Below are 21,326 nucleotides of genomic sequence, written 5' to 3' on the forward strand. Positions count from 1 at the left end.
GGATTGCGAAAGCTTTCGGTTATTAACTTTAAAATGGTTTTCTATTTTTGTGTCTGATTTGCATTGTTATGATTGCTGAAGAAATACAGCTCGCGTTTATATTATTCGTAATGGACGTATCGCAATATCTACGCCAAGCTGTAGGTAGATATATTATCATGTATTTTTATAGTAAGTTTTTAAGAATAGCGTTTTTTAACAGTAGCCAAATCACTTGGGAGGATTACCTAAAGTCAATTCTTATTTCTGAGTCCCTGAGGGATCTATTCTGGGTTCCCTCTTAAATTTTTTTCCCTCATCTGCTAAGTGCTGTATTTATAGAAATGGACAGATGTGGTTATTTCTAAACAGTATGTATACTTTCAAATATATTCCGTTTTGTGTTCAGATGATTCTAATTATGTATCGTCTGTATTCGTGACTGAAGCAACACTAGCGTTGTTTGTTATCTGTGGCGATATTTAAATTAAGATTATTAAGTGCAGTACAGAGCTAAGTATTTTTTTCTACAACAGGAATGCCGTAAAATTTGGAGCTACCGTATTTTTTTCATTATACACATATATTTGTTGTATGAAACAAGATATTCAATAGAAATGTTAAAACAAGAAATATATTTTAAATGTATAATAATAAGCCGTTCCAGTTAATAAGGTTATATTTTTTATCGTGTTTCTGCTGAGAGATATTAGAAAATGCTTTCAAAGAAATAATTGGAACGTTTTCAAGTTTCCTCGCCTGTGTTTGACGTACACGAAATATATTACAACACTTATTGCCAGCCTTAGGGATAGCGACCGTACACCTTGCCAACAGAAAAATGTTTAGGTATTTTCGTGAAAACTCTAAGGTCAAATTAAGGAGCTGCGTTCTCTCACAGCCAGTGACGTCATCGCTGTTATTACATTCGAAGATGAATTGATATTATCATACAATTAATTTATTTTCCGCTCCACCAGCAACATTTCCCGCCACATCACGAGGTTCATACGTACAGCGGTTCCGTAGCGTGTATTCATTAAGGGAGCACCATTAATTACGTATCCCATCCAATGCAATGCCATTACTCTAGTTCCAAGCCAAAACAAACAAATCCAGCAATAATTGTGACCCTACAACATTAGAGATGCCGTCGCCGTGTGTCGGACGGTCTTTATATTTATCTGTATAGAGTCTCTGTTGATTGCATCAGTATCCGGATTCCATCTTTCCCGATCTTCAGTGGCTTGCTGCTGAGCGATATCTGCCTCTGTGTCCATAGCGTTACGACCTTAGTTCGGTTATCATCGGGGATTCAGGAATCAGTGGATGTACCGAAATTCTCAAGATATTGAATGATTAGCCGCGGTACGGTGTGTCCCCATAAATAATACATCGGAGGGGAGCCGTGATGGATTGTATGTTTGTCTCTCCGCATTCTATTACACTGAATTCTTAAAGGGTGGATCTCGGGGTGCTCGCTATTATTAGAGGCTTGCGTTGCTATTTTAGCAGCTCATACTTTTCATGAGCGTGTTCGTATAGTTTTCGTTACATCGATACTCTTTTAAAATATTTAAATGTGATATAAAGACCCCTGCGCTGTGTCGTATCTATCACGTGTGTACTATAACGTTGATTCCGCCGATTTTATCGCAATTTCTAAAGTACTATAAACGCAATGGTTAACTTTTCTATCGACGTTTGAGATGTTATCAGGGCACAGTCCTGTCGAAGGATAACCGTCTCTAACTGAAAAGTAATACGGAGTATAATCGTCGGATGAGATTTTAATAAAAATTCATCGTTTTCATCAGTACAGTTCTAATGATAATAACACACGCAACGTTGTACAGTTAGATGATAAAACAAAAATTAATTACAAATAATCGTTTCACACCAGAAACAATAAACTATAGAGCGGAGGTGTCCGAAATATGACTTTAATTCAACACAACATCATCTGGATCATAATAAAAACGTAGAAATAGACATTTTTATTGGTCTATTCTGTTTAGAATTAAAAGTGCCTATAAGTAATCAGCAGACAAGTTTATATCTGGCTCGTAAAACTTACAGCGTGTATGCTTTATAGTGACAGATATTCGAGCATAACACAAACACCTGTTGCTTAACTTGATATAGATAATCGTAAATTCTCAAATCATACGCAAATATTGATTCGCAATAACCTCACGTGGGAAACGAGATAATTTACACTATCGATTATAGTATTTAATATTTATATAATAGAGCAGTCACATCGACTGGGGTACTAGTTTTAATATTTTTAAATCGCTATATTTTGTTCATCATTTATTGAACCTTACAAAGGACCCTCAATAAAATTCTTTATCTAATAGAAAGATTTTTCTCCCTTCAAATAAGAAGTTTCAAACTTTTTGACAGTCCGAAATTTTTCTAACAATATTGTCGACATCCTGATACTTTGTACACTTTTATTTGGACCAATCAATCGTCGATATGTTTAAGATATGGCGTTTCAAAAGTAATAATGGAACCTGCTTTAATAACCGGAGCGTCGTATTCGTGAACTAATATTCAAGATAAAACCGCAAATGAACAACTTTAAGTATAAAAAGGAGCATTTATATTCGCAGGAGACGGAATTTTCGCTAAAAGCAAAATAAACTCTTTTGTTTATGGTACATGGGAAGTTGTCAATAGACAGGATACTTTTCAATTCTATTCCCGCCGCCTCGTGCTTATCGCGACACTGAAACTGCGTCTTCAAAGACTCGCTGTTAACATTGGGGTTCCTGTTATATGGAGGAGTTTGTACAAAGTTCCTTTCAAGTTTGTATTCATATATATATTTGGTGTGAACAAAACTGATTGGATGGTTTACGATTTTTTAAGTATTGCTGTTCGCGCAGCTGAATACCATTGAATGATAATTATTATTTTATTCAGGAAATCCTCTTTAACCACACATTAAAGTGCACACTCGATGTCTCACCGATAGTCACATGATAATTATGAAAACACGTCCCGCCGAGCGCTCGTCCCGCGGAGACCGTCTTCGGTGAACTTATTTCAATATCAACTTTTTATTATTGAAAGTATTTATATTATTTCACTTCGCCTCCTCTCACTTTTTCCAAAGTTCGGGCGGTTTAATACACTTAGGGCGGACGTGTCGCAAACTTGGTCGGTTTTGTTTCAATCATCTTTACAAGTTTCCTCTTTATATCCAAACTTTTCGTTTATTTTAACGTGTTTAAGGACCTTTTCCTCGACGGGTTTATCTTATTGGTCGATTATCAGCTAGATTGGATCTCTGGAGCAGTTTCCGACGTACCTTTATTCTGATCAGATTTCTGTTCCTGAGCATCTCCATATATGTTTTTCTCAATCAATGGCACATCACACCCAACTCTTTACCCCTTGACAGTTGACAGGCGTAATCTCACGGGTCCATTGTCGAAGCCGCTGCCGCGCGTTCAAACTGCTGAACAATTGGTACATAATGATTCTACTCCAGTATGGTTTTCATTGTAATCACCCCCGCACGCTCCCCTAATGATTTTTCCTCCTATTTGTTTTTGTGCGGTAATTGTTGTTTGGTTTTCTTGTGGATTGCTTGAGGGTAAATAAGCCGTAATAAAGATTGTTTAGACGCTCGCTTCTCTCGGGCTAGATAATGTTTTACTACGATGGATCGGATTTAGTTTTAGATATGGAATGATGCTGACACACAGAACCGAAGACCCTAAATGATTACATATATATTTGTATAAATTTTCTCTTAAAACATTGCCACTTAAATAACAATTATGAATTCATGGGATCAAAATCATTCAAACAAATTCAATAAGAGTCATTTCCATATCTATTATGAAGCAGTGGTCCCAGACAGCGCCCTGAGAGACACCTGACACGTGTTACTCAGATTAACTGCACTTACAATTAAGCTTTAAGCTCCGGTTAATTAAACTCGGTGTATTGTCGCGAAACCCTTTAAGCCGCCCACAATGAGAGCTTTTCTGTAAAAACCCCATTGAAAAGTGTGCCCATTGATGGACGTTGTTATTGAATTGTTTGAAATCTTAATAGGATTTCGATTTAAACTGCGGTTTCCGTTATTGACTGTTTAGTTTTAATGGCCATTGTGTTTTTATTGCTTTGTTTAATTTAAATAAAATTATGATTCTTTATTTATTTAATGTAATTCGATGATTTTAGTTTACATTCATTATGTTCTGTTCTTTGTTTTGGATCGGAGGTCACGGAACCGCCTAATAACCAAATGGTGTAAGGAATCGTTTGAACAATTAAACGGAGACTTTAAATCCGAATCCAAGCGATCTCATTTAAATAACAGCAGTAAAAATCGTATTAGATATTCAATTAGAGCCGCCGGAAGTTGGGAGGAAACTCGTTAGCCTGCCATCTGACACTTCGACGGTAATGCTATCGTGAGGCGCATATCAAACGCGAGATTTCGGTATTGTTATTCTGATGCAGGTCTTGTACAGCAATAAGGATCGCTGGTGTGATGTGTGTATATCGTAAAGCCGTCTATTACAATACAATAATTCAACATAAGTTACATCACATTATATTTCTTGGACTACAAAACTGTATTTATCTGATTTTTTTTTTCGATGTTAGTTGTTTAAGTTCGGTCTTTTTTTGAGTGTCATAACCATGGTATTTGCTCTCATAGTTGCGAGTAGCCTTTCCGGGAGCGATTCAATATTACTAACTCCATTTATTATTTTCTATATATTTCTTAATCCTCACGTCAGACGGGACCTCGCTAAGTATTTGTTGACCATCTACGATCCCTGAATAATTTATGCTCTCCCGTTCCGTTACATTGAATATCTAACGACCTGTGTATATCCAGTTAATATTAATACCCCCGGTCCGTCTGCCCCGAGTCTCGACTTGTGGAACTCATAGCAATGTCTGCTCGGCTAGCAGTGCATCCTGGAAAAAGATTAGCTTGGAATAGCTAATGGTTTGTCAGAAGTACATGCATTTGAGATCATTGGAACAAATGGCATAAATAAAAGAAATTCTATTGTAAGGATTTGCAATACTGATGAGCACCGTTCAAATGCGATTGATGGCATGCAAAGAGCAAAATAATTGTCGAAGCGGGGATCGATTCATGGGACGCATATGCATGTTATAAGCCGTTCGCCAGCGACTATTCAATGTCGGCCCTTGTTTTTTAAAGGAAATTAAATTATCATAATTAGTTGTACGACAGCTATTTACGACGTCGCATTAATAAGTTAGTAGCGAAGTTTTAATTTATAGCTACATTAGTGGTCCAAGATGTCTCCAGTACAATATGTTGAATTGTATTAAAACTAACGCAAAACCACTAACAAGTTATGGTTAGTGTTTTTGCGTTAGTCCGTAATTTTTATAGTGTTAGGACAACAAAAACTACAAAAGAAAATATAATACATATTCATTTAGATTTAAAATTAAAATAAATTTTAAAACCCATATAATACGATCATAAAAAGGGAATTTCAAATAACCTATAAGCCAGAACGGACCACAGTAATCTAGATCTGACTGAAAGCTATTGCTAGCCAAAATAAAGAGTAATATAATCCACGAAAAACAAACAATGCGGTCGCGAACAAAGACAGGGAGCAAGACAATATGTTTTTATTCGCATGTCCCCTTCAAGGGTTGAGGGTTGCCCTCGGGTTACCGGCACAATGGTAACCGAATCACGAGCTGTTATTGCAACACAATTACTGCTGATTAGCTATTGAATGTGCTCTAATTCTTCGATTCATAGTTACAACGAGATATGATACCCAATATCCAAAGTTACCCCAAGCGGGGCCGTGCTGTGTGAGAACTGGTGGCTGATCATCTAGATAGGATCTCCAAATATTAAACAGACGTTTTCCTATAAATATGGCGATACGATATTAAGATAAAAATGTTTCCACCTACACGAATATCTCACAGCGCTGATTAAAAATCTGTCAAGTGTTCGCAATTTAACTGTAATGATATCCGGCGGTAATAAACATGGCGACCGAGACGCCGGCCAGAGGACGCTTTGATTGAACGCGTCGGACAAGCCAGATCAACGATATTTGAATATTAAATGACGATATTAATAGGAACTATCTTAGTTTAATATTTGGTTGGTTGGTTAGATTTCTTGTTCAGGAAATGGCGTATCTCGATCGAGACGTAAACATCAGATAGTTTGTTATATGTCTGAACAAAATGTTTACTGTGCCTGGTATATTAGTACTGTTTAATAATCTGTTTTAAATAGCTCATGATAGTATTATACGTAATTAATTATAATGTTGCCATCATATAATTATGCATACGTTTGTTAATTTTCTTGGCATCTAAACACCTATGTAAATAAGGGGTCAAAGTTATTATTTAAAATTATATATGTGGATAAAATCGAAGAATATGGTGGAGGCGAATCAAAATAATCTTTGGGAATTAGGACATGACACTTGACCGAGATAGTTATATCAGATATTTACTTAAAAAATGTTTGGTTTGCAACGTTGTATGTGTGTCAGACATGAAGCACGTGGATGTGACTTATATACTTTCCCATGAGGTCATCGACACTCGCCTATGGCGACTTTGGAGTACCATCACGGAGACCATAAAAGTGTGGCGTCGTTATGGGTGGATTAAGAGGTCATAAAACAAGACCTTGAATTCTCGTGACGCTTGGATATTGTCTGTTTGTTTGTCACTCTGTGATTCGAATGGAAATGTATAAATTTCACCGTCCGGCAATAAATATAACATTTGAATAAGCGAATGTCTTTCAAGCGTCTTATCACATCGAATCGTGCATTGAAACATGTTAGTAGAAAGAATTATTTTATATTACAATCAATAAAACATTGATTACATAATATGTTGATAAATATTCGCTAATTACTTCTCATCGGGAAGGACGTCGTAACTTTGGTACACTTGATACGCGTGACACGACGGCCATATTAAAACATGGCGCCTAAGTGACAGCTTTTTTAGCGGCATTATTTATTGCTGCATTGTTCTTATTTTTTATGAAGAATTGGACATCTATTACTAATGAGCTCGTGATTTAAATTATAAGGAATAGTCGAGCGAGGAGTTGGTTGTTTATGAATTGTTAAAAATAAAATATTTGCTCCACATATATTGTTTTTGAGGGCGCGTGCGCACGATCATGTTACCGTACGCCGTACGCCAGGTGGGAACAGCGCCGTATTGTAATACGCATTAGCAAACGTTCGCTTTTGATATACTTTATGCTATGCTCATTTCATTAACCCATTGACTCAAAACTGAGGTGTACGGCATATGCCTGTATAAGGTTTCCTACATACAAATCGTTTTAAAGGTGTCGCTTAAAGGTTCCTCTATGAGCATTTTATTAAAACATATGGAAAGTTGATTCGTTAATGTATGTTTTATTACTAAGTGCATTCCAATATGGCCGACGGATCCATTCCGTGGAAGTAGCTGTATAAACAAAGAGGAAAACAAAAGAAGCGCTACATTAAGACGTATGACCTCTCTCAAGATGACACAATAGTAAACTCTCATTTGGCAGGATTAATGGTAATGGAAAAGTCGGGTTCCTCCCTCGGAGTGGCAACGGGGCGAGCAAGACGGGAGGGGGGGGGGTTGTATCGGACAGTGTGACGTCACGATTTATGCCTTTATTTGTCCGACGTGATGTTCTCAAGATATCACCGATAAATAGCCGTTAGATTTAAGTTTCCATTGTGTCATACGATATATGTTTGCTTTATAATATTCGCGACTTTCCCACGACACCCGACACCCGACACTGGCACGCGTCGTGCGAGTGTCGCAGCCCCAGAGACGGCGGGCTGCGATCTATCTTAATTATATTTAAAAAAATTGTTTTAGATCGCTATTACGGTTTTGTCACAAGAGTTCAGAAGAACCGCGAGAAAGAAGAAGTAAAGTAATGTTTAGCTAACACTTTAATTTGAATTTATATTGGGAAATATATAATGTTTTATACGCTGATTCGAATCAGGACACGATAGCTCAGTTGGTGAAGCTATTGGAACTCGATATTCTGAAGATTGCTGGTTCGAGACCCGCTCGTGTCGTTTAATTTTTCATTTTATATATTGTAAACTCTTTAAGACATAACAATTTAATACTCTGTTATATTTGTAACAGAAAAGTTTTACTATAATGACTACGTATCATAATATAGAGCCGTCAAGTTCAAAATGACAAAACGTATGTTTCCCACAGATCTCACACCGCAAAAAACTTTCGCCCGAATCATAAACGTCGCCACGCCCGTTCCAGGAACCGAACCCGCGAACCGACAATGTGTTGCGAAATTACCACTTTGCTAGCGGACCCGCCCTTTCAACCTGCTATTTATAGACCCGATCACAACAAAAACGTCTCAGTGTTCGGATACTCACTTATACTTTGTCCCTCTAGTGTATTTCTTCTTATATTACATTACATGTTTTACTAAGACACTATTAGATTCTTTAATGCCCGAGTCCGAACTTAAAATGCTTTCTGTCGTGTCCCTCCGATAGTTCAAGCGTCCATATCGCTCGACATTCCGTGTTCACGACACTTATAGAAACATATCGGAAAATAATTACACTAAAGGTGTTATTTTAACGATCGTTAACCAAATGGCGGCTGACACTCGCTAACGATACCAAATTATGCCCCGCTCTGTCTGTGGATAAACAAAAATTATAACAATGACGTAAAAACAGTTCGCGAACTTTGTAAGTCATTTTCGATTCTCACATATGGTGTGAACCGAACGCATTAGCGGCGACGCTTCCTGCCACGGAAATGGAAGGACCTTTTAAAAAAACAAACTTCCAAACTATTCATTTAAATTTGGAACTAGTAATTTGGAAGCGGCGCGAAACGAGGAGTCATTTTTATTAATGACATCACAAAACACTATACTAGACTTTAAGTATCCGTCACGCGGGATCGGATTTTTGTTATTCCGTAATTCGAACTTCGAATTCTGAAACACGTGTTCGATATTCAAATTAGGAAATAGAGCTGATCATCGTCAGTTCCCGCCAGTAATTGAAAGTGGCAGCGGACATCTGTTCCGAATACGAATACGAATTCGCCGTCTGTTCGATTTCTTTAGTTGCGTTTGATATTTCCAGTATATGTTAGTTCTACTTGTGATTGATTTGAAACGTCATCGTATACTTTAAAAGAAGCATTGGTTTGTTCCGTATCTATATCGTCGGTAAAAGGTTTCGCTAATTCGACATTGTTTTCAATTCCAATACCTAATTAAGCGACAATTTAGAGTAGTGATAGCGTTTTTAATGTACGCTGTGTTCGATTAAGCGGGTGTTAAATTATATTAAACTGTAACAATCCTGTAACAAGACACCTGAGGATCGTTAGTACTCACGATCAGTTTAACGTTACACGAACAACTATTAATGATACATATTTTTTTTATTTTTGGTAATTACGCTCACGGGAAATTAATGTACACGTCAATCAAGGTGTAATAGATTTTCTGTTGCTAATGTTTCTGTATATTAAAGTCTAATATGTTAGGTACTGTTTAACTATTATCATTATAATATTGAGTATTGAGTTAATGCAAGCGTATCGAACGATTCCTGGCCCATTAGCCCGTGTGTAATGTCGGGCTGGCGTGCGCGCGCGCATCATTACCTCGGGCAGGACTTGCGAAATAACGGATAACTTAATATATTGTACCGAACGGAAATAATCTAATAGCCTACAGACGGTTTTATTGTAATTTTCACTAACGTCATCATGTTTTAGGTCCAAGAATTGTGTAAAAATTACTTCTCAGTCCCTATTTATACGAAACGATGGGTTTGTAACATAAAGCTATGTGTAATAATATGACTATGGTCTAAGTGCAGTACTTTATCTTTGACTCATAGTTTTTATATTCTCTACAAGTGTTATGTTCTGTTTCAGCGGCCGCCGTCATCGTCCTTATCATACGGCGGTGCCGTGAACGATGACGTCAGATCCCCGGGCTCCGGCGGCACCCCCGGACCACTCAGTCAGCCCCCGCCGCAGACACTAGACCCTGATGCAGGTCAGTCTCCATATAATTAAGCATTAGCCTAGTTCAAATCACCAGGAAGGAGGGAGAGCGCCGTTAGATTGAGGCTCAGATACACGAATGAGATGTTTCGATATTCGTTTATTGTTCGTTAAAGGTCAAGGGCTGTGATGACTGACGGTTTGTTAATGAGCGCCTGTCACCAGTCGCAGGGCGTGTTGCTCCTACGCAGTCCCGTACCTAACAATTAACATGTCCGCACTAGGAGCTGGATCGGAGGACGTACGTCGTCAGCCAATTTAACTGTGACAGATATTCATCGTCGCGTCACAGTCCCGTCACCTTCCTCCACAAAGAAACGGTTGAGAGGAATTCCTAAAATGTTAACTCGTCGTTCATGTTACCTTCTGAATCTCGATCGATTGTCACGTGTCATGTATCTTTCGTTCGGGAATGACGGATGAGTGCGTGTTGAATGGCCGGTTATGACGTTTCGGTACCGCGGACCGGCGAGCACAATAGGTATTGAAATGAGGCGGGCCACAGGACGGTGATGCATGTATCGAGCTCGCATCTCGGACGATTATCGCTTTCATATGACCACGCGCTGGGTAATTTGTGTGGGATTACATTGTGTATTATTCAAAATAGATCTTTCAGCTGTTTGTGTCGACGAGATTTAAAAAAAAAAGGAGAAAACGTATGATTTCACAAAAGACGCAATCAGCGGCAAAAGCTTTTGACAGCTGTCAAAAATGGCGAGCGCGTTGGCGCGAAAAACTAACAGAGCGTCAGTGATTGTATTTGTTTAACATTTTTCGTTCAAAAATAATTATAGTTTCGGCACACGTCTGTGTAATTGTTTAGTTCGTCTACGGTTTTGATGGCGCGTACACTACATATTCAAAATAAATTGATCTTTTTGTACGGATTGACGCAAATAGGACCTATTGTATATTCATATACTGACAAACATGTGTATGCATGTATTTGTTTCATAAAATAATATGGAACAAAATGAATTTCTATATTGACACTTGACCCAAAGTACTTAAGTAAGAAAGGGCTAACTTTAGTCCGTGAATTATTCAAAATTTCAAATTTCCCTATAATTCAATCACGCCTCTCTTCCCGGGGGACGAGGTAGGGGAGGGCCGGGTACAGTCGGCGGAGGGGGAGGGGATGATTATTTGCGAATTTAATATTAATTAACCGACGTGCTCGCTGCGTAATTGCGTTTTTCAATTATAACTGACAGTTATGCGATGAAATTGGATGAGATGAGATGATTCGGCTAATTGTCGCGTCGGTGAAGTTTTTTGTTCGATTCCAATGAGTTCTCATATAGTATGAATAGTTAACAGAGTAATGAGACATTCTGATGGCCGCTTCTCTCATATAAAATTACAAATCAAACATAATAAGTAACGCTTACATTGCGCGAAAATATTCTGTCTTTTGGGTGATAGAAAAAAATATATTTATGTTATTATAAATATGAAATTTGATACGAACGAAAATGACAATCATGTTAGTTTCGTACAGAGCGGGCAGAGTTGGCTCTAAATTAAATTATCATTAGTTGTCTATTCCATTATCGTCAAACCTCCCCTCCGACATTGTTATTCCGTTCAAGTGCTGAGACTTAGACGTTCATTTACCGGTTACATACATTACTTATTAGTGTAACTCTACTTATAAATCTCGGATCTGTGTCTCGAAGACATTCTGACCGTATTCGAGAGTAATAAATACATTAATTCGTCGGTACGACGGTCACGCGTACAACGGAACGAAAGTCGATAATCGATTGGACGCTCACGCTTGTCCGATTGTATTGTTTGCCTTTTTATTGATTTTACACACTCATTATGGCCGACTGATAATTGATTGTTTACTATTTTATTATTAACTTGATAGATTTTATACAGTGCTATCGATTTCTGTTACTGGACCGATGCTGATCGAGTTCTTATAAGTAACTAAAGGTTCTTTTCCTTGTCGTCGTTATGTCAATGTCACAACACTAATATGACATTTGTGACAAATAGTCGGCGGTTTCGTTGGTGTTAAGTTTTAAACGTACGAGCTAGTAGCTTCCATATCAATTACTCATAAAATAGCCCCTCGTCTTATCAATATTTCAGGCACAAATTGAAAATTACCGGGACCCCGGAGTTACATAACTCAAATCTATCGAAACCAATAAAATATTAACTGGCAACGATTTCCCGCCGTCTCTCGCCGGCCATCGGCTTTCGCGTCACGTCCAACCCGCACTTACGCTCAATGCTAAATGTAATCATAAAAATTGTTGTTAATAATTCAGTCCGGGGTGACTGGTGTTTGGGGGTTTGGGTTAGGGGGGGTCGGTGGGAAAAGAGTGGGGAGAGGTGTGGGATTATTAAATTCTGTGAATGTTCTTGTATCTAATATTCGAACGTGGTTAATATTAGATTAGCGGGGGTCGCTCGAGGCGGGGTCTTCGTGATAGATTCCCGTTACTTGGAGTTTTCCTCGAATTATGATTGGTTCTATTTGGTAATGGAAATTCTCGCGTGATACCTGAGGAGTTAATTTCGGAAGGGTAGGTATTGGATCGTGACTTCATCTAGACGATTTGTAAATTGAAAAACGCTATTTATGGCACAGTTTATGAAAATTGTATTTAATACTGACATTTCCAGTGGGCTAGTGGTTTGAAATAGGGCCTAGAATTTTGGACGACATCAATGTTATCGGATATACACGTTCTTAAAGTGTATTAATAAGTTATGCTCTATACAAAGTGATTCCTAATTAAGAAATGTATTTCTACGCTGATCGTGTCAGAAATGTCACGGCAATCGGTTAAAACGTTACACACGATCGAATAACAGACTGAGAATGTACATCGGTTTAACAAAAATAAATACTCTAATGTCGTGTCAATAACTTTTACAGTCTAAAAGGCGGAAAGTTTAATTTTTAAGCACCGCACCCTTCCACGACCAACCCTTTGATATTTTAAGGTCTTATGTTTGTTTGTGAGCGTATTATGTATGTACGAGGTTTTTAATTCGTGATAATATTTGTTATTTTAAATTGTTCACAATTAGGGCGTCTGAAGTGCATGTTTCTCGGCCTGTGACTATTAGATTGATTGTTTAACGTATTTATACTTAGGTTTGATTCTTTTCAAGTCACGATCAAGGTTCTGTTTAGATAATAAAATATCTGTTGTTCAACAATAGGATCGACAATACGTTACACGAATCACATTACAATCTTACGCATCATGTAATGCAGGGCATTTTGTATGTTTTGATCGTATTTTTTTTATAACTTCAAAAAGGGTGAGAATTACTTTTGACGAACAAAAAGCTGTCAAAATGACAAAGTGATTCGTCATACAACTGACAGCTGCGTGTGTGTGCGAGCGAGACGGATGATATATACACGGTGAGAGAGAGAGATGGAATATATACAAGCGAATGCAATGATTCCTTTCATACCCTGTAACCCCATCAAAAATTTATACATGTTACAAATAGTTATTAATAATAATCCCTCTCTAATACAACTCATTCATAATACGGACATATTTTATGTCATTGTCATAAAGACGGTAATGTCGTTTTCCAAAATGGAGTCAAGACAACCGTCCGTTTTAATTTTCTCAGTTAAAGGTTAGTTTAACAAAATAATACAAGTTTTTTTTTCTGTTCGCATCTCATAAATATAATAACATACAAATAGTTACTCATTAAAGTAAGCTACCGTGTTCATTTTGAACAATGAGGTTCGACAAATACCAATATAACATGAACTTCGCATTTCTATAGCTTCGTACGTATCGCCGAGGATTCAGATGAGCCGGGAGGTCTTGCATGTGGTTCCTTATTAGCATTTTTTAAGTTTGAAATATTTATTCAAGTAGCCCGGTCTAGGTTGTTTGTCTGTGTGTTAAAGGGCCGCAAATGCTACTAATACATCATCCTATGTCTTAATTTAAATAATTTACTGTTTAACGAGTAATTTCAATGATAATCACGTATTCGGTAATTACATCTTTTGTACGCTCGGTTTGTAACTCATGTCTGTATGACTTAATGATGGACGGTTAACTTAGCTACTGTGCTTTGATTTTAATATTTTTTTTATCTATGGAAATTAACATATTTTTTTATGGCTTCGGATATAATTATGACGTCATCAGGAGCACATATATACCTACATTTACATACATACACATATCGGAGCTTTGTGACATTCTAAAAATTGTTACCTCGAAAGTATTTTTAATCTGTTTACAAAGAATATCCCAGGTGTTCCAGCAGTGGAGGGAATCCCAGAAATCTAATTTTCTAAGGCATCCGGCTCGCTATACCCGGCGTTGCGGTTCGCGTTACGTTACAGTTCCCGTGCACAAGATTTATTTTACGTCTTTGTCTGAATAGAGTAATGATTTTCTATTACTACACTTATATCTGTATTTTATTTCTGTAACAATCAAGGTAGCTTTAATTGGAATGCACTTTGCTAGTACTATTGAATCGTTAAATTGTCACGTGTGAAGTTAGGGGTAATAATTTGTAATTTTCTGAGTGATGTCACCTAAAATATAGGGCGAGAGACTAAACATTCTTTGGAAAGTTGATTAATCTGTTTACATTTGAAGAAACAATAATATATATGTAGATACATATTTGATGCCTAATTGCTATATATATATAATCCTACTGATATTTTAAAACGATTATTGGATATAATTTTAACAGATTCAATTCTTTATATCAAGATACTAAAGAGGATCTGGACCAAAAAAGTTTTATTGCAAAGGTGCATCAATTTCATTGTGTTTAATCTGCTCGTGCGAGCACATGTCTTAATTTATTCATGGTGTCGGACCACGCCCATTTTAACTTGTGTCATTTCGACAATGATGTACCAGCTTTGTATGGGGGACGGATGATTTTCATTAAAAAATTACTTTTGGGGTCTCCGCGACCCCCCGGACCAACTTGACAGATGTCAATCTGGTGTGAAATGCTGTGTAGTTTTTTTCGCGGTTATCTATGGAGCGAATTAACGCTTTAATTGGGTTTTAGGCTTAACATAATTTCGTTTAAGTAATGACGTTTAATGTCGGCGCAAGACGAATAACTAAACGATATAATATATAAATTGATATCTGCCTACTTCCCGTGAGGTTTTTGCGAACCGACCCATGGTCCTATTTTACAATCTGTATATAAAATGTAACTTATGTTGTTTTTTTTATTTCATCAAAAATTCATAAGCGAGTGCACATTATAATGACAATATCATCCAAGGTCGCTCACCCTCATACAATTATTGCATTATTCTCGAAGGTGTAGGTCGATACACACGGACAGATGATAATTGTACATGACATATATAAATATTAATACGTCTGTCCGTCCTAATGCGTCGCTTTTTGCAATTACTCATCCCCTTTTATAAAGAGACGGTCAAGCGTGAGACGTGTTTGCTGGGGGTTCAGCTGTGAACTAGCAAAGAGGTTTCATTGCTGATAATCCATGGTTAAACTGAACGAGAAAATATTTATTTTGTCGCTTTATTAATATATATTTAATGTCTGGTAACTGATTACTAAAATACAATTTCCTTGTGGAGCAAAATTTCTTTCCTAATAAACGCGTGTGTAACGGTAAAAACGCCTTACGTTATATTTTTATATACTTTATATATTCCTTATATGTCTCAGTAATTGCAAATAATGCTTTTGTTATGAGCCACGAATTATTCGATCAATCATTATTTTTAGTACTTACTAATTAGTATTGCAAAATATATGCCAACATTTATACATACTATCTCCTTTAATAATAATATATTTAGTATACTATGTTTTGTGTATATTACTCTTATTTATTTAGTTATTTCACCCCCTCCTCTATATTTTCAGTTACTGAAACTAATGGGAAACATAATTGGCTTTCTTCCAAAAATTATTGGCATTTGACCTTTACAAGGCTACCGGCCGTACTTCATTACCTTTCGGTAATAACGCTGAACTTACAGTGTGTGTGCCAGATGTAAAAGTTACCAGATATTAATTATAACCAAAACAATTCGATCAGACTTTAACGTCCCAAAGCTCAGGGTTCACATTTAGTGAGCGACCTAACAAATTCCCGCCCCCGTAATCTTGCATTATGTTCAAACAGGGGAACTTTTTAAAATTCTTAAGGCAAAAGTCGCTATTATTCAGACGTGAGCGTCCAGAAACGAGTTTATATTCAACTAATGGTTTTTAATAATTAAACTTTATTCACGTATAAATTAGGGGATGTTGACTGTTTGCTTTTCTATTTTGATTTCTGAACGAAAATAATTAAATTAAATAACATTATATAAATAAAATGTCCATTAGATTATTGCTGAAAATGTACTAAGTCGTCTTAATATTTAATATATTTAAAATACTATCTTGTAAACGTATCGGACAGCCTCAAGTATCATCGGAGACGCAGCGGGTTACTTGGTTGTATATTTTTAATTCCCAGCTCGTTAAATCGGGTCAGTATGAGGTCGATTACAAATTAGAGGGGATTTCACGTCTACCTTTTGTAAGTTTTAAGGCTTGTTAAAAAATATATCGTAATAAATATTATTTGAACACTTTTATGTCCCGAGACGGACGGTCATTAAACAACGCGTTGATTAGAATTCTCTTGATACGCATAACGCACTATATAGAAATCTAAATTAAACTAATATTCTTCGGATAAACTACGCTTGTTGTATTTTTGTAAAAAACTACACACTCCCGACGTTTCGGTTACTTTTCAGCAACCGTGATCACGGACAGACGAGATGTGCAAAAATATATCCGAAAAATATTAGTTTCATTTAAATGAATAAAACTCGCGAAAATCTTAGATCTCATTATATATAGAAACCTATTTGAATTACACAATGCAAAGCAGTGGCTACAGATAAAACAGTCACAGTTACTCTATTAAAAATGCATTTGGTATTTTCGCTTATTTCCCACAACGGAATGCTCCCTTAATGACGCTAGACATTACTTATCTTAAAATTACGATAGGTATTGTGGGGGGTTGGAAAAAATAGGGTGCTAGAGCTGATAACGGAGTCTCAAACAGAATTCTTATCTACCGCTGTGATAGACAGAAAAAGTAATTAAGTTTTTTGTTTCCAAAAAGGAATTACATTTGGATCCCTCTTGTTAATGTGTTCGAGGCGGTCATTATCTGATTCATGAGTTTTGATTTTTTTTTTTAAATACCTTTCGCAGAGATCGGAAGTTTTCAGTCCGGTTAAAGATTTTTAGGATGGGATCGTCAAATGTATAAAATTAAATATTCCACACGAAAGGACGGTAACTTAGAAGGGATGCAAATAAAACCGGGGGGCTTGTAAGGTTTTGCCCTGGATATAATACATGTATTTTTTTAATTTCCCGAAGGTGACTTATCAGTCTCATTAGTGAATTTTGCGTTTGTAAGTATATGTGGTGCGAGTCCCCCGCAGCGGTGTGAATTTAGAACGGGCAACATTTCGGAATGCCTTTGCGGGTGACGATTTAGATTATTTTGATTTTGTTATATAATAATAGAAAATATTATAATTACCATTAATGTGAAATAATTCATTGTTCTGATTAATTGTGGATTACACGCATCGTGATCGCGATTAATGGCGCGTGTGATGTTTTAGAATTTAAATAACTATTGAGACATCCTCGTGCAATAATAGCATGTCGGAGATGCAAATATAAATCACCAGATTTTTAGTTCTTTTGTTTAGGACGTAGGCAAAATGTCAACTTAATATAATTTTTATTTTACAGCAATAAACAATATAAGTAATAAGTTTCTCTAAAAGGCCCCAGATAGCGTTATTCCAATGTTTACGATAACAGCCCGGTGCGCTTTTAAAGTAATCGGCTTAAACTCCGCGAGCGTTACTACTTACTAGACCCGGCGCCGCTTCCTCGACTTGGAAACGTCGGAGAGACTCAGCGGCGATGCGTGAATAGCTTTAATATTGCTGTTTAAATTTAACACTCGCCTTTATGTTTTTTTTTCAATTCTTTTTTATAAACAAGGACCACCGACGTTTGAATTTGAATTTGGAACGATTAAAAAAATGCTAATCAGCAATGGCGGCCGCCTTGATTTGCAAACAGTGATATTATGTAGTGATTGTATGTTGATTGCATCTTGGCTTGCTTGCGAAGTTAAAAAAAAACATTGAAGAGTCCACGGGAAATGTGATTTTAAAACAACGTATGTCCTTAAGATATTGTTATGCTGTTTAAAATCATAGATATTTATAATTGTAATATTATTTATTGTGAAACTGCGGCTTGCGATCATTCTGCGCGGTTGGCTGCGGTTTGTTTTTTCTCGCTCGTAATACGCGGTTTGTGCCGTTTCACGACCCAGGGACGGCGTGCGCGTTAATCGTTATAGTTAATCAGACGTTTACCGGTAACCTATATCTGTTTAACGGAACGATTCACAGCGAGAGCTGGATGTGCCAACGAAGGCTAGACGTTTTTCATTTCCAGCCAGCGTGTGTACCAGCGGGCCAGAGACACAGGTGTACGTCGCATTTGCATACGTAATAGCTAAGACAAAGGCTGCGTACTCGCTCACGCTGCCCGAGCAGCATTCTTATTAATGTTAATGCCTCGGCTCGCTTCTTACTTCACTAACAAAACGAATCGGCTTCTGTACAAAAATATATGATAATTGTTGCCTCGACTTAGACCGATTCCAACCATCCGACTGACCTTTAGCTCGCTCCCCGCGGTGTAACAGCGTCTAATGTCGATACGTTTACGAAATACGAATTATGTTATAGAAATCTCATTAAAATTTGAATCATTCGGGATATACGATAATGGGTAGGTCAGAACGGGAGAGTTTAATGATACCGGCGCGAGCTAACGACCTGATGAGAGAACTTACTGGGAAAGATATCTAGCAATGATATTATCATTCAATATAATATGATTCATTTATGTATATAACAAGCACATGTGGGTAGTCTGTTTGAACGTCTGTTATTGATGCCACGGTACGGGTCCCTCGAAGCCAGTCCGCTCGCAAATAATCCCACTCCAATAACGCTGGCGCACCAATTCCATATATTCAGTAAAATATTTTCGCATAAGGAAAATTCGGCCGTCCCATATATATCACAACCTTCGGATTTAACCTCAAAACAAGACCGAAATCTCCATAGAAATCGTCCGTGGCAAATATCGCTCCAGTTTTATCATAGGAATTGCCGGACCTAAATAACGTAACCCCTCATTATCATATAGCATGGAGCGGTGCCACGCCGCGATGCGTACCACATCGATGTCTTCCGCTCACGACAAACAATTCCCCATAAGGCATTCCTTACCAAAATTATCTTTACATAGGCCATCTTGTACTGATAAACTGAAAATAAGCGCCCCACAGGCAAGGGGTTGGAACCGAAAACCGCAATGCTATCCCTAAATTCATTATGCGAAAACATCCTTGGAATTCACAATATTGAAATCCTCAGCGGCGTTCGCTCTAAGATATTGTGCTCGCGTTGGCGCAAATAAATCCCGCGTTCCGCAGCCAACTCTTATAATGCCTTCGCATACTCCAAAGAAATTATTTCCTCGGCGTATTATTGATATTCCTTAGCGTTTCTTCCATTGTTCGTTATATCGAGACTCATTAATCAACATTCGACATTCCGGACGCATTAAACTTAAAGTAAATCTACAGTAATGATTATAAACATATCGTTAAACAATTTGCTGGTGATCTGGAACAATTTACAGCCGGTTATATCGACGGAATCAGTGTTAAATCATAAAAAGCGGTTAGCGCGTGCATTAGCCGACCGGCAGCTGTTTTAATAACTATTATTAAAACTCCTCTCACCGAATTCCTCGATAAAAACAAGAGGTGCACTCGAGTAGCCTCACTTCATACGCTCCGAACGTTTTATCCTGTGGCTGTTACCATGTATGGATTATCGGCTTTAAATTTATTAATTATCAGTTGTAATAGAGACATTATATAATATTTTTGAGACTTCCTCACAACCCGAGGCTGCTGCATCGTGGCGTTGGTTTATCATAGTATCAAATAAAATGTCTCATTGGTACATTAAAGTTGGTCGTCAATCGTAAAGAGCACATCACTTGGCCTCTCGGAGCGAGCCACCAGGCGAACATGTGTCGTAAAGAGACCTCTTCGGCTAACAATTTCCTGATGGTCTGTAAATAGTAAGTTTATTGTCTTTTTATGAGGTACTCGGACCGTAAAAAGGAAATAAAAGAGCACCGCCGATGGTGATAATAAAAAAAATAATTTTCGACTCATCTTAGTGATTATCTCTCTCCGTTTTACGATCTCTTCGCGGGTAGGAGCGGGACGAGCGTGTTTCACGAAGTCTCCTACCCTCGTACTGGTGTGACCCCTTCCGCTGGTTGGGGTGATGCTCGTAAAATGACAGCATAAGGATAATGTTCAGGGTCTCCGATACAGCGCTTCATTCATGATTTCGTTTTAGTACAGACTGTCGGAGTATAGATGTAAATCCGATCGGTTCCACAGCCTCGATACCCCTTACGAGCGTTTTCTCCACATTATTGGATGTATTTACATCACTAATGGAATTCATTTTTATTCGGTTCTAAACAAGCCATCGCCGTAACGACATTTGCGGGAAATTCAATACTGAATTTATACCTCCATTAACATATCACAGATAAAATATAATAAGGGAATCGGGAGACATTTATTTATTTTATAAAACTGAAGTCCATAGAGTCGAGCGACTAAATGGATTGTTCCCAATTCAAATTTGGATGGCAACGATAACGGTTCCATTAATTGCTGGTAGGGATGTACCGATTCCCGCTATCCCGGAGCTAAGTCCCGACACTCCATTTGTTCAGCTCGACTGAGCGGTCCCCGGGCACGGGGCGCATCCTAATTCTTAAAGGCCCATCACCAGACCTTTATGCGTTAATAAAGTTGCGATATAAAAAGAATGGAGGCGTCCGAGGGTGAAGCAAGGGTACGTCTTAAGTGCGCGTTTACGAAATGTATAGGGCGTGCGAATTTGTCAACCCGTACTGTGGCGATTCAATTGCTCGATGATTAAATGAAGACAAGGGCTCTCTGACCGGAAATGTACTTTCAGTGTCCTTTGACGGGCCATTGATGGCGGATGGAGTTCGATTGTTGTTTTGGAAGTCTTCATACATCTCTATTTCTTA

At 37.6% G+C, this 21,326-nt stretch overlaps 1 protein-coding gene across 2 annotated transcripts in view; it reads left to right on the forward strand.

Annotated features, from left to right (window-relative positions):
• The window catches only part of LOC116772960 (homeobox protein homothorax), a 153,205-nt gene that overhangs the window by 45,993 nt on the left and 85,886 nt on the right, over positions 1-21,326 (forward strand). For both annotated transcript variants that reach the window (XM_032665292.2, XM_032665293.2), the window contains exon 7: positions 9,961-10,084. In XM_032665292.2, coding sequence (XP_032521183.1) covers positions 9,961-10,084 — 124 coding nt within the window. The remainder of the gene's footprint in view (positions 1-9,960; positions 10,085-21,326) is intronic.

Source organism: Danaus plexippus (assembly GCF_018135715.1).
Source record: "Danaus plexippus chromosome 18 unlocalized genomic scaffold, MEX_DaPlex mxdp_20, whole genome shotgun sequence".
Taxonomy (NCBI): Eukaryota; Metazoa; Arthropoda; class Insecta; order Lepidoptera; family Nymphalidae; genus Danaus; species Danaus plexippus.